At 38.0% G+C, this 27325-nt stretch overlaps 1 protein-coding gene across 1 annotated transcript in view; it reads left to right on the top strand.

The window, feature by feature from the left end:
* The window catches only part of bin3 (bridging integrator 3), a 65648-nt gene that overhangs the window by 11445 nt on the left and 26878 nt on the right, over positions 1 to 27325 (top strand). The window contains exons 2-6 of the mRNA XM_066714469.1: positions 6547 to 6595; positions 10212 to 10252; positions 13486 to 13547; positions 15777 to 15913; positions 25184 to 25224. Coding sequence (XP_066570566.1) covers positions 6547 to 6595; positions 10212 to 10252; positions 13486 to 13547; positions 15777 to 15913; positions 25184 to 25224 — 330 coding nt within the window. The remainder of the gene's footprint in view (positions 1 to 6546; positions 6596 to 10211; positions 10253 to 13485; positions 13548 to 15776; positions 15914 to 25183; positions 25225 to 27325) is intronic.

A 27325-nucleotide genomic window follows, 5' to 3' on the forward strand; every position in this document is an offset into this window, starting at 1 on the left:
CGTGCAAAACCAAGAGTGTTAAGCAACAATGGATGATGTTACTGTACTGATTTTCCAGGAAACTAATCCCCAGGTGTTGTACTGTAGTCAATATGATGCACAGTTCTTAGAATCAACCAGTTTGAATTAACTGATCTACCCAGAGGCACTAAACATTTTTTGTGTTCCTAGTGAAGCCTGAATTCTCCTATGTTTTCGAAAACATTTCCATTCCCCATGCAGGCAGATGACACCTGAAATTTCCCCACTGGTGACAGTGAGTCATGATGTCTGCTACTTCACACCTTTTCAGAAAAGGCAATAGACTTTCTAGTATCCGTAATTGTGGAAGACAGTAGGCCTGTTTTAGAACAACATGGCAAAGCACTTATTTCTCTGTCAAGAATTACTCTAATGACACTACAATACGCCTGCGTCTTGAATTTCCTAGATCTGGGTGTCACTGCTGAGAATTTTAAAGGCAGGATAGAGGTACAGATTACACATTTTCATTGGACCACTTTGTTTTGGGAGGACTACTGTAAAGGATAAGGGTGTCTGCCAAGAAATAAATCATCATCATCATCATCATTGTAATAATAATAATGTACATTACTGCATTTCTGCCCTTGATCAGGGTGTAAATCCATATTTGCTTGTCTACCTAAACCTACCTACAGTACAGAAAAACTACTACAGTAAACTCTCCTATACTGCAAATCGGCAGTGGCTATTCAGCTCTGCTTATGGCACTCTGCCTTTCCTGGGGCAGTGGATACAGTTCCACTTTAAGAGCACGTGTGTCAATGCTAATGAATTACACCTACTGTATGATGAGTCACTCTCCTACTGTATACTATGTGTGATGACAGACATGTATATATTTTTTTTCCATGCTGGTACTACCTGTCAATAAGCCACAGGTGAAAGCAGTGTCTGGAATCTCTAATGTAAAACAATTTGTTCTTATTATACATTTTTGAATAGTTGGCAATGAGATGTTATAGGATACATATTATTTTCATTGTTTTTATGCCTGTATGCATTCCTCAATTATTAACATCCCTGCCTGTTAAATTAATTAGACTTTTCCCATTACTCGGCCACTTGTGTGGTCTCCTGTATCTGGTTCAATGCGAGACGTGGAAGGCCAAGCTTTTCCATACTGAAGTGTTTGTGTCAGTTTAGTGCTCAGTGTCACATACAAAATATCCGAACAGAGATTTGGATATGATGGTGTTTTGTACGACATTTATTCTGTGCGATTTTTATATCTATTAGTATACCCTATTACTTCCCAAGCCAGTGGTAAATGTTGTTTCTGAAAGGTATTCTCCAACTTGATTTGTGGTACAGTGTTGGAAAGATAAGTGGTATCTCTCTGAAAAGATATAGCCTACTTCCCGATCTCCCTTCCAGTACTTTGAACCTTAAGTGTCTATTAGCATCAATATTAGCATCCAAAGTAGGCTTATATTGTATTTACAAATGTGTCTAGTTATTTTATCATAATAGTTATTATGAAGACTGTGCTTGGGATTTCTTTGTGCAGTGAGTTTTTCTTTAAATAACTGCTCTGAATAGTTTTTATTTAAGCATCTGCTCTTCACCTCATGTTACTTTGATGGGTTCTGATCGAACAAGGTGAGAGCAAATCATTTTCTGCTTTCTTCTTTTCTGCTTTTTATTATTTGGAAGAAATCTGTCATTGGGTACTCGCATGCTCTCAGTCGGTAGTGGTCAAAAGTTTCCTGATTAATTTGAACAATGTGGAGGTGCTGCATTTAGCTGTTTGTCATTGGTTTGATATTTCAGACTGCAATGTCTTTCCTTGTTGCATAACGCAGCTTTGTTGCTTGTACTTTTGTACTTTCCACTGCTGAAATATTTTTTTTCAAATACTTACTGAACCGTTGAGTAAAACTGTAAAGATTGACAATTTCATTTTTTTTTTTTTTTTTTTTTTTTTTAATTCTTGGGTAAATGTGGGTAAAAGGTGCCAGTGGAAATAAACTTAATTTCACCTTGGGGAATAAAAGAAAGAAGGGTAAAAATAACTTAAACGATCTCTGACAAATCCTGGACCCTCAGGCAGAAATTTGGTTCAGTGACCTACAAGAATGCATAATGAAACCATTAACAATTTGATTGGTTTTATGATTCACTGTCATCTGTGCCAAATTGAAACGGTATATGGCACGCACTCAGTGTTTTCAGACCACTATGAATCTCCAGATAGTATATGGCAGTGGTCTTCATTCCTGGTCCTGCTGGTTTTCAGTGCACCAGACATAAGATGGCTGGGCATCTGAGGAGTTGGATTGTGGAACAACTGAAATGTCCCAAGTAGTAAAAGGAGAAGGCTGGACTCCTTGTATAGATATTCAAAAGAGTTTAAAAACAAAGAAAGGGAAAGTAGTAGTATTTATGCAGGGCACCAAAACATTTCTTAGAGTGAAACAATACAGGATGTGGCCCTAATGTTTGGCTGGAAACAACAGAAACGGGTGACAGCATTGTGCTTTCTGAAGATATTTAAAGATTAAATTGTACAGTAGTGCCATGGAGGCACCATGCACTTCCTGGTGATGCATGACCAGCATGGAGATGTTGGTTAATAATGAGAAAATGACATCATGCGCCTGGCAAATAGGAAGATCAACAATAACAGGATGCGATGGGTGATGATCCTGCATTTAAACAGTGCTTTAGACTCCAGCCAGAGAGGCTCAGTATTTTTGGAAAGCTGCTGGCTGCACCACAGAAGGGCGACATTCCTGAGTTTAGTGCTGGCTAAGATCAGATCTTCGCAAGCATGCAGGGCTTTCCTTGGTCTATGCGATTGCATCAATTTCGGCTTCGTGCTTCGCCGAAACTATTCGAAAAGTATATTCAGATCTTTAGCTGCGTGTGAGAGCTCTAATCTAAAGTCACTTTTGAGTTCTTTTGAGCTATTTATTTCTTCCCCCCACACCTTCAAACAGTGATTCAGTGATAAAGCTACGTGGATGTTGTGATTATCTGAATTCTGAGAAATGCTTTTGTTCAGGTATCAGAACTGGTCACAACGCAGAGGAATCTCTGTCCCAGGTACTGCCGTTTCAATACCTAATGTGCTTTCCCCTGTGCACTTACGGGTATTAAGGTCAAGGTTAGGGCATCCAGGTTTGAATGTGGACTGCACTGATGTATGATGAATGTATGGAGTAGATTGACCCCTTTAGCCTCCGCAGGTGGAGGCTGAGCAAACTGGGCAACAAAGCAAAGACTTGGTTGAATCTAGCTGCTTCAGTGAGAACACAGTGAAATAAACTGATGCTTCATTGACGTGCATAGTGAGGGAACTTTTTTTTTTTCCTCTCAAAATGGTAAATGCCTGGAGCAGTTCGTCAGCTTGTGTTAGGGAATTGACAACGATTGGGAAACCTCAACCGCAGGAACTTATATAAACTACGCAGAATAGGTGTTCTAGTTCAGTGTGCTTGGAGATGAAGTTTGATTGTTAACATAGAAACTGGAAAGCAAAGGTGGGAAATCTCATCTTGCGACTAAGTTTGGAGCAGGTCCCTTTTTGGTTTTAGCCGTACGTGTCTGGTTGAAACACGTTAAAAGGGGAGTATGCTGAAAGTATGACTACAAACACACCCTTGAATGAGCCAGGGAGTGTCACAACAACAACATTGTATAGTTTCACTCTTTCAGTTTAGATTTGTTGAAAGATGATCTAGCTTATTATTGTAATTTTACGGACATTTACCCCGACTATTTTATACAGGGAGGGGAAACACAAAATGTATTGATTTTCATTTTATTGTAACTACAAAAGTGCTTTTGGTTGCATGTGACCAGGGAGCATATCATATCATATCATATCACACATAATCACTGATGTATTGATTTTAAGATGAGTTACCTGCTAAGAAAACAATGATTTAAAAAGCTGGCATAAACCAAAAGAACCTGTAACCCACAATACCTCTTTTGCATGAGAATCCAAAAACAAAATCACTTTTCCAAGCCAACGGGTAACATTGTCCTTTGCAAAGCTATCCTGTCATTGCTTATCATATTGCATTTTGCACATATTGTATTTGCTTTATTTCCTAACACTTTGAAGAATGTTTCTTCTGACATCTGTATGTCACCCTGAGTAAGGGAGTCTGATAAGCAGTAAGAAAATACAAATAAATAAGGGGCCACTGTTTGTAAAATTATTATTATTATTATTATTATTATTATTATTATTATTAATAATTAATAATAATAATAATAATAATAATAATTAAAAACAGTGATCCAGATTCAGACTATGTTCTGATTAAGCTAAATTTCATCTGCATTTGCTTTGGCTTGGTTCTCTATAAAATTAAAAAAAAAAGAAAAAAAAAAAGGTTAGAATAATCCAGTTAAAAGAATGTTCTGGTTCATTGTTATACAGATTAAAAGTTAAATCAATCAAAAACTGGCCCCGGTGTAAGAGTAATCTGAGTGAAGAAGACTGCTTTTAAAACGATGTGCTGTGCTGTGTGGAGGCAGGCAGGCAGGCGGGCAGGCGGGCGGGCAGGCGGGCGGGCAGGGGGAAGAGGAGCACCATTGTGAAGCGTGCGGTTTAGTGCAGAATCAATCGGCGGGCCCTTGATCGCTCCAGCATGTGTGACCGAGGCTGCGGAGTGGGGATGTCGGGCAGAGGAGACAGACACTTCTAATTAGCGACATCCCTCAGGGAGAAATTAGACACAGATGTGAGGTGTCGTGACAGGAAGTCCGCAGGGAGCATCAGGGTTAGGGTTTATCAGAGCCAGCTCCCTTTCCCCCCAGACACCTCTGGCTGTGGCTCTTCGTATCCTGGTGAAAGCATGCAAGTTCACAGCCGTCCTTCATTCAGTCTGGCCTGGGTGTTACCGCTCTGTGAACTGATTGCTCCGTTCTTGGGGTTATGCGCAGTGGTGTTTGGGGGTGATTTTGGCACTCCACACTGTGAAGTTGTTTATTTTGGTTGTCTGTTGTGGATAGTATTTAAGGATTTTAACTGGGTGTCAAGAGTACACGAGCCTTGACTTTGGAGTCTGTGTTCTGTGGGCAACACAGTTTCGATCAGTTAGCCTAGGTAGCCTGATTCTTGGTTTATTTTGGCTTTTTTTCTCGGGGAATGGCTGATCTAGTGAAATTAAAGAACATAGAATGAGTCAGAGCAACAGAATATCAGGCTTTAGGTATAAATGCTTAAAAGAGTGTTACAGTATTTGAAAAAGAAACCATGAAACAGAGTGTAGGCTAGTAATTAAGAAACTGTGAAAAATACACCCTTTCAATAAATTTTCCCATTATTTTTTAATAAGAACATCTTCATGTACCTCACATTGTTTTAATAAACCTTGCCCTTACTTCGATGTCAAGCTGGTTGTGCAGACTACACAGGGCAGTTAGTCTAGAGCTGAAATCTGTACAGAACTTAGATTTTTTTTCAGTAGGAGGATTACAAAAATTTCCCCATTTAGTACTTGCTGGCTTATTACAAACAATCAAGGGAAAATATATTGGACAAGACCAGATGGACCCTGAAAACATGAGCCAATGAAGAACTTGCAACCCCTCAATTTCTGAGATTTTCAGGATTCGGAAAAAGTCTTCAAAGATGTTACTTGAAACATTACTTTTAATATAATTCAGTAAAAGTCAAAGTATTATTAAAGTCATCTACTTTATTAAAGTACAAAACCATCAGAAATATATTTAGCCAACCTTAACTTGCACCAATCAAAATCTGCTTTTACCCTGATTTATGTACCAGGTATATTTATCAGGGGGCACCACAAGTACACACCCACACTAATAGATAGATTTAAATATCATGTCAGGAATTTCAATAATACTTACATTATTACTGCTACATACTATAATGATAGGACACATAATGCATAAAAAGCTATACATTTTCTCACCTGTGAAACACTAAGACTTTTCATTTTTAGAGTGATATACAGGGAAAGAACTGTATTGGTAATTTATATGCACCATTTCCAGTTAGACACAGATCAAAAATAATCACAGGTGTCTAGAAATATATATATCTTTTCAGACTCCAGTCCCTGGCCCTCCTGGACACCCCAGTAATGGATATGAGTTGATTGGTAGTAAAGGAGCATCTTCAGTGGTGTGGGATGTTCAGCCTTGTTGTTTAAGCAAGTTGCCTAGCCTCAGCCAACACCTCTTCACATACTAGTAATGTTACCATTGGAAGCAGATCAAGCCCATAGTTTTCTTCCTCACTAGTTGGTTGAACCCCAATAGGTACCTACAGGAATGTGCACAGGAAGAGGACATTTTTTTTTTTTAATTTTAATTTAATCTATTAACTATGCTGATTAAATATTTGAATTTTTAGCTCACTACTCAGTATAAGTTCTGCATTGTAAGCATTGCATGATCCTTTTAACAAAAGGGCCACAAAAGAAAAGATCCAGAATGTATGTTTAGTGGATCTCCTCTCAGACATTGAACAGGTGGAAGATCTAATGACCTTTCTATAAAGGTAACCCATTTTTGTTTCCTGTGTTTGTTTTGTAGGATTCCGTTCAAGATTGGCCAACCAAAGAAACAGATTGTTTCCAAAACGGTAAGCAAATGTTTTTTCATGTATTCCTGTCATTCTCGTTCGGACTTCAGCCTCGTCAGCCAAGACAGAACCGCTAGTTTAAGTCCATGCTCCTGACAACCAGGGTTGACAGTTAGGATTGAGCAAAGCCTTGCTGACTTGGGCAGAAATGGGCTTGGGAGTTTCCTCACCTGAGGACCTCTTGACCAGTGTTACTTTTTGAGCTCAACCCTCCTGAAGAACCGTGGATTCTATACTATGCAACTATACAACAAATTTTATAAACATACAGATTTTAAATGAAATGAAAGTTAAAGAATTACAGCTGCTTTTGTTGTTGCGTGCATGTGGTCTGTATAATCCTCTGCTTATCTGCCATGCCTACCAACCACTCCCAAAACCTTCCAAAAGATGTCTCCAAGCTCCCCAATAGAATTCACAGCATCTTTCCACCTTTATTTTGCTTTGGATGTCCAATCAGCAATTTCCTTTTCCTTGGGTGGAAGAGTTAATTGGCATATGAAACAATAACAATTCTACGGGATGTGTGGCACGACTGAAAAGGCTTGAAAACCCAGATGGCTCCTGGGAGTAACTAACCTGTAGCAGTCAAATGTTTGGGAGCCACAGGATGAAATGAGATGTCTCCCTAAATCGTTGCGTAGGAGCACAGTTAGTAGTGGCACTTGTCTCCGGGTGAATTGAGAAATCAGACCGAGCCCAGGAGCTTTATCATGTGGTTAGGCTTCTGTCATTGTGCCCAAATCAGTCTGACCTCAACCCCACATGCTACTGCATACTATCCTTGACTGATGACCAAGAGGGCTTCTGTGGTCCCCGGTTGCCATTATCTCATTAAATGGGCAATTCTCAGGGCTTGTGATTTGAGCAATTTGGGCTCAATGTGGGTTTTGCAGATTTGTCTCTGACCCCCGGCTGTAACCTCTAGGCTCCGCTCTGGTATGGCGCTCCTAAATGGTTTAATTGTACAGGCCCGGCCTCGTTCTTAACAGCAGGGTTTCTGCTTATTTTCTGGACAGGCTGGGGAGAAGGGCTCTGGAATAAACAACTGAACACAAAAAAGAACAGGGAAGAAAAGAAAAAAAAAAAGAGAGAGAGAGAGGAAGCTGGTTGCTGTCGCCAGAGTGATCCCAAAGAGTGGTGCCGAGCCCCAAACCCCTCCCCACCTCCTGTCCCGCTCCCTCACTCTGTCTGATGTCACAGGAAACTGGGAACCCATACGGCGTGTCTCCTGTTTGCCACAGACAGATTATAGTGGAAGTGGTTTTGTTTTATTTATTTATTTATTTTCCAGCAGATCGCACCCACTCACTGGTACAGCCATCACTGTCCCACACACAGCCCAAGCCAGCCAGGTATATTTAAACCCCTCTGGTGAGCGCAAATGGCTCATAGAATCAATCCTCTTCCTCTGAGGTTTGGACATTTTATTTATTTATTATAAGGTCTCATTTTGATGACTTTTCAGTGTTGATGTCACATGTCAGCACAATGTGAGAGCATGTCTGCTTCACACAAGCCCCTTAAACTGCATATACTTTTTCTTCTCAGCCATGGCTTTCCTGTGCTATACAGTGCAATATAGCACAGGAGGGTTGTGTGCTCAACTTGCGCAAAAACATTAGTGAATTTATTACCCTGTTTGGAACTGCTGAAAAGAGCTTGGTTTGTATCTCATCTGCCATCACTATTTTTTAGTGTACACTACCACTCAAACGTTTTATAACACCCCCATTTTATTTGTATTGACATTTAAGCAGTTCAAGTCCAGTGAATAACCTGAAATGATACAAAGGTGTAAACGGTTATCTGCCAGAGGTAAAAAAAAAAAAAAAAAAAAAAAGTTTAGGTTACCAAAAACTTAAAAATAATGTACATTTCTGAGTTGTATACTGTGTTACATCACCCTCTTAAGCATTATTTGGCAGTGTTACGTGCAGCTCCTGTGCATAGAAGTTACACTGTATTCCTACAATGCGCACAACGTATTCTCTTGGCTACCAGAGCGTTTCATTCTCAAACACATCCGATTTACAGATTCCATGTCACCTGCCGTCATTCAGAGATGGCGGGGTAAACGCGCAGACTCATTGAGTCTCATTCAGACGGTCACAGATCGCAAGTAGGCTTGTTTTGTTCAGAACAACCTAACAATGAATCCAGAGTATTTGATATTTTATCAAACACAGAGAAGTTCAGATTCAATTATGTAAAATCATTGTATATTAATACACTGTAAACTGAGTTTTCCATCTTGACATTTTGAGGTATCTACGTGTGTGTTGCTTCTACCAAAACGTGGATGGTCTTGTTTTGATCAGTAGACTGTCTGGTGCCAGAATATGTCATAATCGTCAATATTTTCAGAGATTTTCTATTCCTACTCAGACCAAGTATCCCCCTACCCCCCCATTTCAGAATGGGGGAGGGAGGGCATAAATGCAGGAGCGATATAAAAACCATTTTTTTCACATCAGAGAATGCTTCACATTGTTAGAAATCCAAGAGTCTCAGCTTTCATGGGATACCAAACACTTGGCAAACAACACAACAGTGAAGAGTACTCATGGGATTAAAGAGAAGCACACGGATTTGGTACCAGAGGGGTTTGTCAGCTTAACGGGTTACATTTTGTTAAACAAAATGATTCCATGATTTATTTTTTATCTCCAATTGTTTATTTGTTCTAAGGTGTTCTAAACCTTTTGACCAGTAGTGTAGGTGTGTTTCACAATATTTCATTTGAACTGTTTCAAGTCAAACCACTTTCTCTGTAGGTCTGTTAAGAATCTCGCAGACGTGTCATATTTCTCTAAGGGAAAATTCATCAGAAGGCGCTAATCAATTGCAATAACCATTAACATTTTTAATACAAGGCACTTCATAAATAACATTTTTAGTATTATTCATATGTACTTTGATTTTATTTTAATTAATTTATATTTATTAAATCTTTGTCCTTTCTAACCCAGGGAACTTAAGTGCAGTATTATTTTCAAATAAATACAAACAAACATACCCACTGTAAACAAACAAAAACAAATTGGTGTTACTTTTACAAAAGCGGAACAGTTCTACTCCAAGGAAATGCCAAGAATATATAAATATAAATAACCCACAGATTTAAACTCGACAATGTTCTTGAGAAGCACTCGGATTAAAAACAGCCTTGATTTTTTTTTTTTTATGAAGGTGTGAAACGTTGAATGTGCTAAAGCTTTCTCTCTCTCTTGCCATAACTCTCCTGCCTTCTGTTTCTAATTGTGTCGTTTCACTGTACCCTTCCTACTACAAGGACCAGGGTAAGTAAAATAGTTTTCGCACGGCTCCATTCTCTCTCAGCAGCCCACCAACCCTTGCTGCTGAGTCACCATCCTTTCCGTATACAGGTTGGGTTTGGCGGCGTACAGTGGTTTGTCAGTCCTGAAGTACCGTCACTCCTACTGTCCTGGCAGGGGCTTCATTCTTTCTGAAGGAGTGCCACGCAGACCAGTGGAAAAACTGGAACAGGTTGCCCACACAGCTTAAAAAAAAAAAGAAAAAAAAAAAGAAAGAAATCCTCCACTTTTTGTACATTTAACGCTTCTCTCTCTCTCTCTCTCTCTCATCTTTACAGGTGGAGAGAGACTTCGAAAGAGAATATGACAAACTCCAAAAGTAAGTTTTAAACCCGAGTGAGTGTATTGAAACGTTTTTGTCATTCTGTTGGTATGAGAAAGAATCCCAATAAATCTCACCGCAAGTAGCATTTTCTCTCATCTTAATCTAGAGACGTGTGTGTGTGTGTGTGTGTGTGTGTGTATGAGAGAGAACGGTATATTGTCCAAAGGCATTCACTACAAAGGGCTCAGAAGACAAATTGATATGGATAAACTTGTATCATCGATTCAACAGGAAAATAATGATCACAATAATGGTGTCTGCTTCAGTCTTTTCGTTGGTCTAAGGGATGAGCAACGAGAAGCTGTGAAATGTGTCCTGTTTCATGGCTAGGGCTGAAGACCCCCTACTTTATAATTAACATTTGAACATGTCAGCCTCTCTGGTCTAATTCCTTGCTTGCTCTGCCGAGATGGAAGCTTTTGCCTGCTAAAAATCAAAATGCATGGCACAGGATTCAGCAGGCGGCTCCCAGGCATAAATACCAGCGACAGACATGGACTGGGCTGGTGGGGTCCTCCGTTGACAGTGTTTCCTTTTCAGTCGACCCCTGTACAGGCTTTGTGTGGTCTTCATCTCTAACAGCCCGTTGCAGGTGCATCAGGGAACTACACGTAAAGATTGTGACTTCTGTTCATTTGTCTTGTAGTGGTGTCAGAGTGAGTGAGGTTAAATAAAGAACAGCTGCTGAGAATGTGCACCTGTTTGCACCTGGGATAAAACAATAACCAGGAAAATACAACAACATGAAAACAAAACGGTCCAGTTGCAGAATATAATTCTTTGCCCATCCTCATGTTTTCAGGGTCTGTTGGTCCCATTCACATGGCAAAAAAAAAAAACCTGTTTTACACATGATCGCTTTTGCGGAAGTAATTTGCAACAAGGATATCCGAACAGCACCTGTTTTTTTAATTGAAATAATGAGCCATCTCCCATGGATTCTTTCTATTTTGTTTCCTCCTAGGAACATCAGTCCTAGCGAACAAATAATTGCTCAGATTAACATACCCTGGGTAAATCAGCTTGAGAACCACATGGAATTTACTTGGATCACAATGCAAATTCCTATATTTAGAGTAATATTATTCCAGATCTGCTAACCAATGATTTGATGCAATGTGCCTATCACAGAGCTGTCTAATACATCAGCCACTAACCACATGTGGCTAATTAGGAACCATATATGGCTAATTGCATTGTTGATTAGTAAATTAAAGAATAGGGGACACAATCCCAGAGCCTATATTAACATGGCAGGTTTGTCTGTACTTCTCTACTAAGCACAGTTGGCAGAATATAGAAAAGCCCCCCCCTCCTCATAATATGAAATGAAACCAATTACTGTGTAATAAATGATCTTAGCAATTCAATTTGTATCATGAGTCTATAATGAGCCTGTGTTTTACTTCTAGTTACCAGTTATAACTTGGGTTGTCCCTATCTGAACATCAGATATCTGTGCTATTCTGTAACACATTTCTCAGTTTAAATGGGGAGATTTACCTTTCTATGTCAGTTGTGTATTCAAACTCTGTGTTAGTTTCAATTGGCCAGAAACAATGGTGTTGGTGTAGCCCCTGGCTACAAGCGATGTCATCTTGTGTGCTGTCATGGAATAAGGCCGTTCCCTGGGTGTGTTGTAATTACCCACGTGCCTTAAATTTCCTCAGGAGCCTTTTTTGGCATCATTTTGGATGAACTGACTTGGTTTGGGACAGCCGTGCACATTTTTCTTTGCAGAATCAAATGTTTAAACCAAGCAATCTTGTCCTTTGAAAGACACTCAAGGTGTGTGGATTTATGGGAGCTTGTTTAGCAGAGTACAAAGAGAGAGACGGAGTGATCTTTTTCAGTGTTTGTAATGCGCACACACATTATTCTATTTCTATTGATTCTTCTGGGCTGGATTAAATGAGGCTGATAGGGAATCGGTTAAAGATTTAGTTAAAGAGCATTTATTTTATTTCTATTTAAATATATTGGTAATTTAAAAAATATATAATAATAATAGTAAATATATATATATATATATATATATATATATATATATATATATATATATATATATATATATATATATATATATATATATATATATATATATAATGATTACATTGTCAGAATCCCACTTACATATGCCAATGTGCAATTGATTAACTAATAACCCCAAATTGCTATATATTTATATTTAATGTCTGTCAGCGTTAACGCATGCAATTAATTTAAAATGAATAACGCATTAATGAGCGTTCTGTGCACCCGTAATTGAACTGCAGATGCGATCGTGATAGAGAAGAAAGGTGGATTAATGAATGGCTGTTTCCATTTTAAAACACTTTCAGATGGTTCAACGGACAAAAACAAAGTGATATGTAATCTCTGTGAAGGTGAATTTCAGTATCATAGAAGCACATCAAGTTTGGGCTTTTGGCTAAAATCCAAATATAATCATAAGTAATAATCAAATAGAAGAGCAGCATTATCTTCTGAACATGTTCACAGACTAGTTTGTCTGAGCAGCTGGCTTAGTGAGAAGAAATAGGTGACTAGCAGTACTATGGGTTTACTTCCAATATTTAGCCTAATGTCCTGGGATGAGGCTTGGTGACTTCCCAGGCCATATGAGCCTTTCTCAGTCCGAGATCTGCCTAGGAGTTTGAAGAATTGTTTGGTTGGTCAAGAGGAACCCGTGTTTTCTCTCCCTGTCCGGAAGCTGAAACATTTTGCTCTTTCAGACACCCAAAGAAGCAATTTCCTGCAAGTCTAGTGCTCTAAAATTACATTAAATTAGATCCCTAAAATAACATTTTCATGATCTAAAACCGTAGCTTGAAATCCAAAACGACTGGTGCTGCAAAACAGATACGGTGGTTCGGCATTCTCTTCGGCTTGGGGGGGCGAGGGTGTGGAGGGGTGAACCCTGCCAGGCTTTGGAGTTCGACAGCAGTCAACGAGGGCGATCGGTTCAGCTGCAGCCACTTTCCAAAACCTCCATCTGGGGGGTGTGGCTGTGTCTGTGCCATGGCTGGGGTCATAGGAAGCCTGTCATGATGGTTGTCTGTTTTAATTTCTTTGTAAGCTAATTTAGATCTTTATGAGGAAACTGTACACTCTGACCTGACCACAGTCATGCAGCCAAGGGATATTTTCTTTCTATTTTTTTTTCTTTTGCTTAGTTGGAGGTTTCGAGTTTATTTGAATTCTTTCCTTTTTTTCTGAATCTACAGATTGGAAGATCAAACAAAGAAGCTTCACAAAGACATGAAGAAGAGCACAGAAGCTGACATAGGTATGACCCTCCTCTTCAGAAATTGTCAGCTCTCTCTCTCTCTCTCTCTCTCTCTCTCTCTCTCTCTCTCTCTCTGTCTCTGTCTCTCAATAGTGCCCAGAAGAGAAGATGGAAAGGAGGCAAAACCGATACAAACACTAAACAGTGCAATCATCTTTTAGCTTAATCACACACACATACCTTCTCATCTCATTCACTTGTAGTGTATAGATGCTTTTTTGTTGTTTTTTATTTAGTGATGGTCATACTCTTATGTTCTATAATGTATTTAAATGTGTTTGTGTTTATCACCTTGGATAAAGACATCTGCTAAATTCATAAACACTTCTCCTAAACCTCATCTTGGGCATTAGCAAGAGTAAGTTTGTAAGATTTTTTTTTTTCCTGGCGATATTCAGTTAGGCATCTTTTACAGCCATCCGTATAAATCGAAACCTGCAGAATGTCTCGCTAAAGCAGCGGTCAGGAAACAGTACTGACCCGACAGGCAGTAAAATAATAAAATCGTAAGTCTAAGAGTCATCACTGTGTGAAAAGCATGGACAATACATTAGTCAAAGATTCTGCCTTTCTCGTTGCACTAGCGATGGTTTTTCTCTGTGAAATCTTACCCGGCTTTTACAGGTGGCAACGAGGCACCTCCAAAGATCATCCCTGGTTAAGGTCATCCGGAGTCCAAATGTATTCATTTCGTGTGACCTATAGGTTAAAGGAATCACCCATATGTAAAGGAATCCATGTCCAGGAACTAAGTCAGTGCTCAAAGACATTATGTAATTGCACGGAGAGATCCCACCCATCCCTTGTTCTTGTTGGTCATCTACAAAGCCAGCAATGTCTTCCATATATGCATTTGATTGTATCATGGGCTTGAAGCAGGTAAATGCTCATTCCCTGAGAGTTTTGTTTTTAGTTTTTTCAGGAAATGTGACAGCCTTTACTTTGTGGAAAAATATAGTAGTAAACATGCTCTAGCCACCACCTCAAGCTGTAAGCACTTTAATCCAACACTGCAATGGAAGGGGAATGGGGGTGGGGGTCTTTTAATTTCCTTCATTGTGTGCCTCAGAATATGAAAAGCCTCATCAAAGTAATTAAGCTGTCGGGTGCTTAATTTAAATTAATGAACCGCATCTGTTGAACAGGTCTATCTACCCCACAGGCTTCCACTGTCTCAGGGAGCAAGCATGCCTCAGCAGCTGCCGTTTTTGACTCCCTTACCAAGTGCATTAAGCCAGTGACCTGGTACTTCTCTGTGGAGTGGTGTAGCATAGTGCTTGGGACATGGCTCGCACCATACACTGGATTCTTTAAAGAGAGATGCAGATCCCCAGATGCAGATTTAAAAGGAAGGGAAAACTAAAATTGTGCCATTCAATATCTGTATGTAGACTCCCAATGCTTATGAACTTAAAATCACTGCTTTTAAGAACAAGTGGTTGAGTTCCACAAAAGAGTCCCATAGAGTTATATACAGGCTTGTTCCTCTCCCGTGTTTGTGTTTTAAGATGCTCCCCAATACAGTGATCCCTTGAAGTTACGTTGTAATTAGTTCCTAGACCAGCGGTGTTAGTCAAGACCCAGTTTCCCATAAACTTAATGTTAAAATAGGTAGGGTGGTTTTTTTGATAGAAAAAAATATATATATTTATACTCATGAAGCATTTACAAAAAATATGAAATCTGACAAACAAGTTACATTTTAGGAGCAGGAGGCAGCACTTACTCTTAAACCATTTACTCTTAATTGTTTTAAAATAAATAAATAATATCAGCAGTCCTGATGAAGCAATTTGCGAAGTGTGTACCGGTCTTGTGGATGATTCTGTGCTGACCAATTGAGCCATGTGTTCACAGGGGTCGCGTCTGTGTAGCACAGATTCTGCACGGGTTTGCGCTGCTCTGCCAGTGGGATCGGTGGAAATCTGCGCAAAACGAACCAGACCTCGGTAAAAGTAATGAAAATAACATGTGTCTGCTCAGTGCAATATTGTGTGGAACGACTGGGGATGACTGTAACTGTAACAAAATACGCGCTTTTATAATCTTTGATTCGTGTCATTGGACTTCCTTTGAATACAAATGAAATCTATGGACCGAAAAAGTCTGGTTGTGAGCCTGTGTCAGGTCGCTTGTGACTTTCACAGGGCCTTCAAAAGAATCGCACAGAAGCAGGGGTGGTCCGTCTGTGCTGACGGCAGTTTTTTCTCTCTCTCTGATGTTTTCTAGCCATGTCCAAGGCAGCTGTAAAGATCTCCAATGATCTGCTCAACAACCCCCTCTGTGAGCAGGACCCAAGCTTCCAGGAGTCGATGGTGGCCCTGGACACAGCCATGCGCAGAATGGATGCCTTCAACCAAGAGAAAGTGGGTATTACCCCACGGGGCTAGTGTGCGCTAGCACTTACCAAAAAAACCCAGATCCACTCAGAGCAGTGCCATTTTGGATTAGAGCACATTTAGTTTTCTGGTGCTGCTGGATACCTGAAGCAAATAGTACATCACTTTGGCCTCTTATCCTTTACAAAGATAAATGCATGTGACTGTTTTTGTCAGAATACATGTGTAAAATGAAAATCTTCACAAAATCCTGTCTAGATCCTTTTTTCAAATCCCCCCCAATGTCTGTTTCTTGTAGGAATGTTAGAAATGATTATTCTGCCAAGTGTCATGCTTGCAACAAAAACCGCACACTTGATTCACATACTGGAGGACTTTTACTCTTCTTTGTGCTACCAGATACTATACCGCAGGGTTTGGGCTGTTCAATCTCTCAATGTCTATGTGTACTTTTATATGGTCAAGATATTAATCAGATTTTTTACATGTATGCAGAATAGAAATTACGATAGGAGCAGTTAGTGCTTGTATGGTCTTCTGGAAATCTTTTAAGTGCTCAAGATAAAGGATAAAGGATTGTGGCTTTGTGTCCCTGTTAGACTGACACTTTGCTTTTCAATTGTTGTGAAAGGGACTGCGCCCAGATTGGTCCAGTCACAAATGGTTACCAGCTGCATAGGATGTGAGGTTTAACCTGTGATTGACTAGTGTCCTGTACTCTCAGTTGGCTTAACTGCAAAACCCTGGATAAGCTTTAGCCCCATAAGCTAATTAGGCGAAGTACTCTATAATCTAATCTGGCAAACTGTTTCCTTTCAGTAACCTTTTGTCAGGTGTAAGAATTTCTCAGCTGAACTACCAAACCAGCTCAAAATGACTATACCTTAACAGTGGTGTAGAATGTGTGCATATTAAAAATCCTTTTATTATCAGAATCAGACCAACAAGCTGACTGCATTGAAAACACTTATGTTCCATTTTGCTGTTCTTTGAAAGTCACATTCTGCATTATATTAATCCAGTATACCATGCAAAGTATACACTGTAATTGGGGTCAAACATGGTATTCACATATTTTATGACCTAGTCAGGGCATTGAAATTAGAGATTTAGAGACAATTGGGAAATATATTTTTCAGATTCTCCAAAAATATCAAATTAACTGAAAAAAAAGACATAACACTTGTTAAATTAGATTTGAGTATCACCAGTTTCAAATAAGAGAGATTTGTGCTCAGTGATGTATAAGATCAGACATCATATAAATCCTTAGATCTAAAATCGAAATCAAATGGGAACCGCCACTGGATTTTATGCTATTGCATTCACTTCTAGCTATTCTGCATTTCAGACTATAGAGACTATTGAAAAAACGGGAATTCGTGACCATTACCAAAGTGTATGCACCAGACCTGGGTCAAATACGTATGTTCTGTATTTCCAATCACTAAATCGCTAAATAAATAAATAAAAATAAAATACAAAAAATTATAATTTAGATTTTGATCCTGTTTAAATAGTTGCTAGACATTACTAGTTGAATGTATTTGCAAATTAATTTTTACAAGTATTGGCATGCAATTTGCACATAGCTCAGATGCGTATTTCCACAAGTATTTTATATTCTATGTTGAAAATACAATCTCATTTGTACATCACATCAATCTCAGCACAACAACAAAGATGGTCTGCAATTACAATTAGTTGCAGAACTCTTTACCTTCTTTGTCATGTTATTACCACTTCGTTGTTTAGTTACACTTTTAACAGTATTATGATTAGCACTGACTGTATGTGTTATGTGTACAAGGTAGATATTTTTAAGAAAGTGTACAATCGAGTGGATGCCTATCAACCCATTGTGCTCGTTTGGTGTCCATTAATAACTAAGTGATCCAAGGATCCTATCCAGTCTACTTTTGAATGTTCCCAAATTGTCGGTTTTACAGCAGTACACGCAGTAGCTCAACTTTGAATAACAAACATATAATCACAATTGTAGGCCTTATAATATTTTAATGAAAATATTCAGCCATTCACATCAATAAATCACTGCAGTAAAAATGTTGCAATCATTACACTTTCAAAACATGAGGGACTTTGTTAGGAATCTCACATTGTGTCTTTAATCTTCTTATGTTGTGTTAATGTTGGGCTACGTTTATGTTAAGGTTATAATTTCAAATACAACCCATTGATTCAAATACAAAATATCAATCAAATACTAGTGAAAATACATAATTGAAGTTTTTGTAAATACATATCAATACTTTAAAAATATATTTTTAAATACAGTCAATTAGTATTTGTCAAACAGTATACAATTTAACATTTTTCAAATACAAAATTGAAACAGTATTTGAAGTAATTAAAAATATAGAAATACAAATATATAATGGTATTTCACCCAGGTCTGGTACACACTTCCTAAGCACTGTTTATGTACATGCATACATATGTATAATACATTGAACTGCTGAAATAAAGAAAGAAAACACCGCAACATTATAAAAATAAAATACTTCAGAATTGGGGCAGATTTGCTACGAGTTAACGCTCCGCAGCCTTCTGGATCGACAGTCATCTTTTTCAGTCGGGCATCTGGAAAACTAGCAAACAAAGGCTTGGTAACATGATCCATACACCTACGTCTTGGTGTTGTATTTTATTTTTTAAGGCACCTCCTATGAACTGCCTAACGTCTGCTTTATAGAATTTGCTTTTTTTTTTCCTTGCTCTTCTCTTCCTGTGTATTTTTTTTTTCTTCCCCGTCTCCCCTGGTCCTGGTCTGTGCACTCACTCTGAGGTGTGTTTCTGCCCTTCACTGTGTCAGCCCCCAGAAGGATTGGAAAGGCCTCGGCCAAAAAGCCGAAAGCTTCAATTCTCATAACCTCTTTAACCTAACCTTAACCTAACCTGCGAGTCAATCTCTTTAGCTTAGGGATTAGTCTAGTGGGTCTCTGTTCCTCTTCTACAGTACTCTATTGCTAATTTAACGACCAGCGCTGCCAACATGTTGAATAGCCTCAGAACCCCTTTTTATTTCCCCAATTTGAACTAGGAATATAACATATTTGTATTCAGGTGTTATAAAATAAAACTGCATTCCTGTATACCCTGAATACCAACAAAGACACAACCAGTTTCTTTTGTATACCATGTAACACACCTGGGGTGATTTGTGTACCTTTTCTTTGTATTTAATTGCAGTTATTTTTTCTACACATTGCTGAAAATGTTGCTTTTTACCCAGTGGAAATACCCCCAAAATCACAGAAAGCGCCAATCTACCCTCCTATGCTTTATATTAATGTCTGCTCTCTGTGTAAGTGTCTGTATCGAGGCTTCATGTCACTTTTGCTGTGCTGTATTGTTTGAGTGTGGGCATATTTGAAGGCAAAGAGGGACATCTACCAACGGAAATTCTCTATGAACCCTTCCTTCAATTCCCTAGTGTTAGAACGAGGGTACTTAAGAGATAAAATCAACCAATGAAGAAAAATTAAAATCTCCAAACAAAAGCCATAGATATACCTGCTACACAGGTGTAGTTTTCCAGAGCTTATCTGAAAAACAAGTAAAATATATTCCACCAAAGAAAATACCCAGTTTTCTAAAATGCTGCAAATAAAAACAATTAACAGAGTGACCATAAACTTTAAACTTATATATTACATACGGCTTTGCTAAGTATTACAAACAATTGGGTGTTGAATAGAGTTCTCAATTCTGCACTATAACATACGCACAAACAACAAACACCAGTAATGACATGGGACGGGGTGGTTATTAGGTGACGCACTGGCTTGTGTGCAGAATGCTGCGTGCAACCCCAATTTACTTCCCCTGTCCACTTCCACTGTGAAAATAAATATTTTAGAAAAGTTTTCAGAAGCAGTGTTTTATTTTCTCCTTTTGAATTTATATCCTAGTGCCAATAAACTCTTGGCAAAAACGCGTGAATGAGAATCAGTGCAAAATACGTATAAGGATATTAAACAAATAAGATCACATAAAACTGCTCCTTTATATTGCCCTGCTTCACTTGTGGGGATTTTTATTTGTTGTACTTTTATTTTTTCTTTCTTTTCTTTAAATAAAATTCAAACCAGAGATGTACAAGTGGGAGTATTGTGCATTTTCTTTGTAAACACAGTTGTGAGAGAGTGAGCGCGAGAGAGCGAGAGAGAGAGGGAAGAGGGGAGGGGTGGTTTATGTAAAAGACATCCAATATCTTTTATTTAATTCAGTCCGACAGCTATATGCCAGAATATTTTATTAGATGAAAGCTATCAGGCCAGCAGAAAGACTTTAGCAGCTAACCTTTTTATCCGGTTTCTTAGAATTACAAACTGATAAAAGGAAAAGAGATAAAAAGAGAAGAAAAGTTACATTAGATTGGCTAGATGTCTCCCGATTCATTTTCTTACTCTCCGTCATTGGAATCACTTTAAATGGGGACATGGATTAGGCTGGACAGTTGTGGTTTAATTGTATGTTGTCTTCTCTAAATTGGAGTCACAGCTTTTACCACACCAACTTTGAGCAGAAATTGACCTGTGCCCCCCAAAAATTGCCTTATCCTCGGTTTGGGGAAGGGATTTCTCAGGCCTTCGGACATCATGCCTCGCGTAACAGAAATGAAAAATTCTCACTTCAGTGTTATTTCAGGTGTAATATCACTGGAATTATATACACCTAAAGTATTGTTTAACTATATATATATATATATATATATATATATATACACACCATTATACAAGTTATGTATATTGAGAGAGAGGGAAAAAAATGTCTATTGCTTTTCCATTTAGTCAGTTCCATTTGTAAGAGAGTACAGATCAATCTACCGCGCCAAGGGAGTCTTATGTGTTGTTTTTATTTGAAATTCGCTGGGGAAAAGCAGTCAAACGAATTTTGACAGCACAGAAAAAGCATAGGGTGCGACTGTGATATGTGTTGATCTTACAATGAGCGCCTTCTCCTCCGCTACTGGCTTTATGATAAAGTTATCGATTTTTGATGCACAGAATGGGAAAAGTGCTTTTTTCTCGACAGCACAAGATCCTTAACTAGTGCTTAATGAAGTCTTGACAGCAGTGCCTGAAGTGACTATCTGCTAAGGAGCTGAGCAGTTTATTACACAGAGCATCTTATTTGTCTGCTTACAATCCATGCAAAATCAACTGCAATTTATGTGTTAAATCTAATTTTTCCTTTTTACTTGACAACGTTAGTATGTGCCATTCCTATAAGATGAAAAGTGTGGAAAGGTTACACATTGTCCCCTCTTTCTCGCATTTAATTTTGCATCAATGTTCAGATTTTATTAAACAAACCATTCTGTTTATTTTCTTCCAGCTGCAGGAAACGTTCCTGGGATGGTTAATGTAGGTTGCTATCAGGCCACTTGGGCTTTGGTTGGCAAAAACCAAGACAAATAAAAATAAAGCCAAACAGACCAATTTTCTGTTCAGTTTTCAATTTTTGTTATTTTATATATTTATTTTCGAATAATGATTTGATTCTGTGATTCAGAATATAACCGCAGGGATGTGTCAGCCGTTAGCAAGATGCACATGAATCATAAAAAAAAAATAAGAAAAAAAAAAAATGTTTGTACACTGGAATGCAGCTTTTAAGCAGTCACTCGGTATCGGTGTAATTCATTCCAAAAGCTCTACCAGAGAAAAACTAAATAAAGAAGTACAGAAATCAGGGCTGGAATATGGAATGGCATGCCAAATTTAATTGTTGGGGAGGGTGTGTGTTGGGGGGTGAGGTTGGTGCTGGGGGATGGAGACAATCAAATGTGCTCTCTTGATTAAGGTAAGAATCCTTTTAAAAATTAAAAAAAAAAAAAAAAAAAAAAATATATATATATATATATATATATATATATATATATATATATATATATATATATATATATATATATATATATTATTTTTAAAATGGCTGGCTTTTTAAAGTATCACCCTGCAGCTCATTTCTGTTCTCGCTTGTGTTTCAGTGCCTTTGAGATGCTAAGGTTGAAGTTGCTTAGAAATGTAAATTGCACAGGGCATCTGGGAGGTGGACGGTTCGAGGCAGCGATTTGTGTATCTATCGATTTATTTTTAAATATATATATATATATATATATATATTTTTTTTTATTGTTGCTTGTCTCTCCTTTGACCTGTGACTCACGCAGACTCTACTTAGATTGATAGCCGTAGGCGCCACTGCAGCCTCGCTGGAATAGCCCCAGTGACTGATAATCAGGCTTTTCAGCACTGCAAAGGGTTAAGGGGTTGACAGTGCAAAGGCATGTTTAAGCAAATATTTTTGTTGTTGTTGCGTTTTCTTGTTTTTCTTTTTTTAATGTCTTCGATAACCAGCCTTTATTTTTAGAATCCATATGTTTGTAGAAAAAATTTAAAAAGTTCCAAAAATGTTTGCAATGCTAAAATCACACCCATCTCTTCCCTGAAAGATTTATTTATTTATTTATTTTCTCTATAGTCTTTAGTAATTTGATTTCTACATCTGCACATCCTCTTATGTCTTTTGCTCAACGCTGATCTACTATTTTTCATTACGGTTCTCTGGAAGCCCCTTTATGCTTCTTTTGTCATTTTTTCTGTTCGGTTACTTCGGTTACAAAAATATTACAGTGTACCCTCAGTTTTACGGACTACTAAGGAGGTAGAGATGTCCATAGAGTTTGATTGTCTGTTAATGGAAAAATGATCTATATTGAGCACTATATCACACCCTACCACATTCAGACTTCTAACTGATAGTTCAGCAATGATAATTATAAATTAAATATTATATTGCTTTTCATAATAAAAAATCAACGCAATAATAATACTGTAATAATACCTCCTGTATATTAATAATATAATATAATAATATAACATTCATAAAATGCACACCCATTGCCAATTTCTGACGACAGCATTCATAAAGTAATTTTTTTTTAAGCATTTCAGTGTATTTTATCTTTACAAAAAATCTAACTTTGCATACATGATTTGTTGAAACTATCCAGGCATCAAGCAGCATGGCATGTGTTTAACATGATTGTGGGTGCTTATCACAAGTTTCACCCAGAACACTGCTAGAATCCTGCCATATACAAATTCCGCAGCCTTGAGTGGAGATGTATATATGTAGGACACACACCCGAGCATTAAATGGAGCATGCTCCAACACAGCATTTTTTGGTGGCATGATGTACTCTTTGGTTGTTACAGGACTTGATGATAGACAGTAATGCATGACAGATTCCACTATATTTTGAGATGTTAATGCAATAAATAAGTGTAGCTTGCTTGTAGCAAGGATAGGAAAAACATTAATTAAGGGGGTAAATTCATGTAATCAGTTATTGCAAATGCTAGACACCTGTAATATTTTGGCCATATTGTCCCCTTTTAGTAAAATGTTAAACCCATTTTAAGGTAGCAATGCAATTTGTTATTTGTTGTACAGTATTCCCTCTTCTGTTTTTCTTCCTTGTTGGTTGTGATGTGATTACCTGCCAGGCTGATTGACTTCTTCTGTCAACAGCAGTTTCTAGAAGATGAAGACATAATGAAAACGATGTGGGTGGGGGGGTGGGGTTCCTTGATGCATGTATCAGTGCAAGTCTACAGCTCTCTCACCAATGGCCTTTGGGACGTTTGTTGTAATTGGTTTGTTCGTCCTCCCGATCAGACTGCGCAAGAAGAAAAAACGAAAATCGGAAAACAACAGAGACGATGGAGTCGACGTCTCCTTCGGCAAAGCTAGTGTAGATGTGTTAAAATGTTTGTGTGTTAAAGGAAGAACTTTCATCTCAGAGAAAGCGATCCACCCTCTCGCAGGAACTGTTGGCTTTTTGCTTTCATGTTGGTCTCCACTGACAGTCTGTTTCTTTGTGTATGAATATTCAGGGATGTCTCCTCAGGGCTTGTGTGCCAGAAAGGGCGGGGGGGTGGTCTACGTCACACCTGCTTTTCCTCCTTTGTTGTTGAGAATCTGGGTGACACGAGACAATGTTCGGGAGGAATCTGGAAATCTTAGTGCTGCTATTTCTTTGGGCAAACCTGTTGGAAGTAGGATTGTTAAAACTGTGTAGGCCTTAACAGGCAGGTTTTTGCAGCCAGTGTGTTTTTATCCTTATAGCCATTTGTGGGCTAGTAGTTGATCAATACTTGTATCTCCTAAGGGATCCCATAGGGGCCGCTTCAACTACATAGTTGAGTAGCTTCTTCCAGCAAATTCCCCTTCCATTCTTTGTGTGAAGTGGTGCCATCTATATTCAATACAAGATTACCTTTTAATACTTATTTCTTATCATGTATATTCAGGGAGTCTTTACGTTGTCACTAAATACAGGCCTACACATTTCAGGACAAGTCTTGGCAAGAAGATGCAATTCTAGTCCTAGGCCTGGACCAAATCAAAACCTTAACCTTCCTACAAACTAATTAGTAGAAACTTTTACCCTATCAAATTTTTATTTGTATTTATAAGTAGTAGATAGTGGCCTCAGGCATGCAGGGTAGGGCAGAAGTTTATAATTTGTGATTCTAGGATACTTTTGATTTGGCTTAAGCCCTAACTGGAAGAGTTCAATTAAATGTAAATGAATGAAGAGAAAGTACCAAGTACAGGGCATGATTCTATTAAGGGATAGTTAGGAGAGAGTTGCTTGGACTTGTGATCTCAGGTCTTCATTTTGTTGTTGAGTTTGAAGTAGACCTTTTGAGTGAAGTTTGCCAGTACCTTTGGGGATTTCAAATACTGGAATCAGATCTCCATTCAATATTCTTTGATCACAACTAATTATATATATATATATATATATATATATATATATAATTGTATTTTTTTTGGTACTTTGCCAGCTGATTTTGAAGCAATAATAGGTGTATGTCTGCCTCCAGAGGTATGCAAGCAAGTAAGAAACTCATTATAATCATAGTATTTGTATATAAGAAGAAAGATCAGAAAAGTATGATCTTCTATTTTCCACCATGCTGCGTGTCTGTACCTAATTAATTGCATTTCACTCCATATACTGAATTGGAAACGCTGTCGAGCTCACTGAATTAACGGAATCCTCACCGGAGCAGGTGAAAGAGAGAAAAGCCAAGCCTACGCCAAGTGAACGTTAACCCTACGTTGTTGTTCTTTTAAAGTTATTTTTCGAGATATTTGTTGTGAATCCTCAGTAAGCCTTGGTTTAGGTGTTGAAAGACTCGCAAGGTCCTTAAGTCCCATCATGGCTGTGAGCTAAAGCCTTTGTTTATTTCCCCACAGGTCAACCAGATCCAGAAGACTGTAATTGATCCTCTTAAAAAGTAAGTGTGCAGTCTCCATTCCTCACTGTCACTCCTGTTTCTTGTCACAGGGGATTCCTTTCACTGGAATAGAGCAGTTTTCAGCTCTGGTCCTGGAGTAACCTTGTGTAAACTAGTCCAACTGACCTCTGAATTATTTAATGAAGTCATTAATTAAAAATAATATTTGCATAATGTAACCATGTATTAAACAAAAACTAAAAAATGCAGTGCCTATAGAAAGTCTACACCCTCTTTCAAAATGTTCCCCCATTTGTTGTCATATAACCTGGAATTAAAATACATAAATCAAAAATGTATCTATGCATCCTACCCCACAACTTCCAAGTGAAAATAAAAATATAGATATTTGTAGAAAATTCATACAAATTTAAAAACGCAAAAAGCTTTGGTTGGGAAAGTGTCTTCCCTCGGGGGATGGGTATAAAAAAGAAACATTGATAGGCCTTGAGTACCCAAGGACAGTCAAGACGATTATGAATAAGTGGAAGATGGATTGGAAATTGGATGACCAAGCAAGAATAGGCTACCAAGAGGCCAATGGCAATTTTACAAGAGCTGCAAGCTTTTATCAGCGTGGCAATGACTTGAAGCACACAGCCAGAACTACACTGGAGAGGCTAAGAAACAAATAGTTCATATCTTTGAGTGGCCCTTTCCTAAATCATATCAGAAATTTGTGGCATGACTAGAAGATTGCTGTCCATCAGTGCTCCCCAAGGAACTTGATGGAGCTTGAATAGTTGAAATGTCAAATATGACCAAATCCATATATGTAAAGATGTTAGAGTCCTATCCCAACAAAAGACGCTTCCACAAAGTTTTAACTTATGGAGACTTACCCGATTTTGATATTTCAGTTTTGTATTTTTTAATATATAATTTATTTTCACAATAAAACAAATGTATATGGTGTGTGGATAAATGGGAACAAATCCTCATAATCCTCACAATGCATGCAATTCTTGGGAAACATAAAATGTTATGAAACAACAAGGCGGTCAAGACTTTCTATAGGCACTGTATACATCACCATCAGTCTTTGTCCATTGCCATTTTTACATTTTTCACTCTTTCAATTATATATACATATATAAAACAAACATTTTAGAAAAGAACTAACTGAGAACTCTGTGAAAAGGAGACAACAACATGTACATGCTGGGACAAGCTTATCTACAGGTGCATTGGGCTATTCACACTACAGTGGATATCTGTAGAGTTGTATAATCTCTCCTAGGAAAATCATTCCTACAGAATTAAATAATACTGTTCCTGTTTAAGTTGTAATGGAAGTTGGAAAGAAATTATGAAATTTGCTACAGGAAAGCCAATCAGGTTTGATTTTTAGAGGTCCCATTTTGACAAAGCAACCGACTATGTTACAGCATAACAATATTATGCTATGATTCATTTTCTTGAATAAGAATTGCTCATTAAACTGTCATTCTTTCTCTGTGATAAATCTTAGATAACTGGTTGAATCTAGAAACAACTGAAAAGGTTCCAGCTGATTGAACGGACTTAAGACTGGGGGTGTGCAGACTTTAGACCACACTTTATAAATCAGTTGAGCTGCAGTCCAATTTTTGCTCACCCCTTGTTTAACCTCAGTTCAAATAATTACTTATTGATGTAAACTGTATTTGCGTTCTTAAAGTTGGTAGAGAGGAGGAAAACTAAATAACATATTGCTCTAGCCAGGCTTTTATTTTGTTTTTTTTTGTTCAGCTGTTACTCAAAGCCAAGGACATTTTTCCACTACTGTTGTATTATTCTTATTCTTATTCTTCTGTTTTGTTAGAAGTGCAAGATTACAATATAATTAATAAACAACGCTGCTTTTACAGCATTATACAATATAACATGCTTATCTAAGCTTACAGAAAGTACTACAGGAATACAAAAAATAGATTGCAATTGGGGAAAAAATAGGAAAATGACATAAACACAATTGATTCAGTTGGCACACAGGGAAATCACCAGTCTGATAATTTGGACACATTAGTGTAGTAAACCATTGATGAGAAACTGAAAATAATAAAATAAGCAGGCCTGGTGCATGAAACAGAATGGTAAATAAGTTCCCTTTCAAACTTTT

This window comes from Amia ocellicauda, chromosome 9 (genome assembly GCF_036373705.1).
Source record: "Amia ocellicauda isolate fAmiCal2 chromosome 9, fAmiCal2.hap1, whole genome shotgun sequence".
NCBI classification, from domain to species: domain Eukaryota; kingdom Metazoa; phylum Chordata; class Actinopteri; order Amiiformes; family Amiidae; genus Amia; species Amia ocellicauda.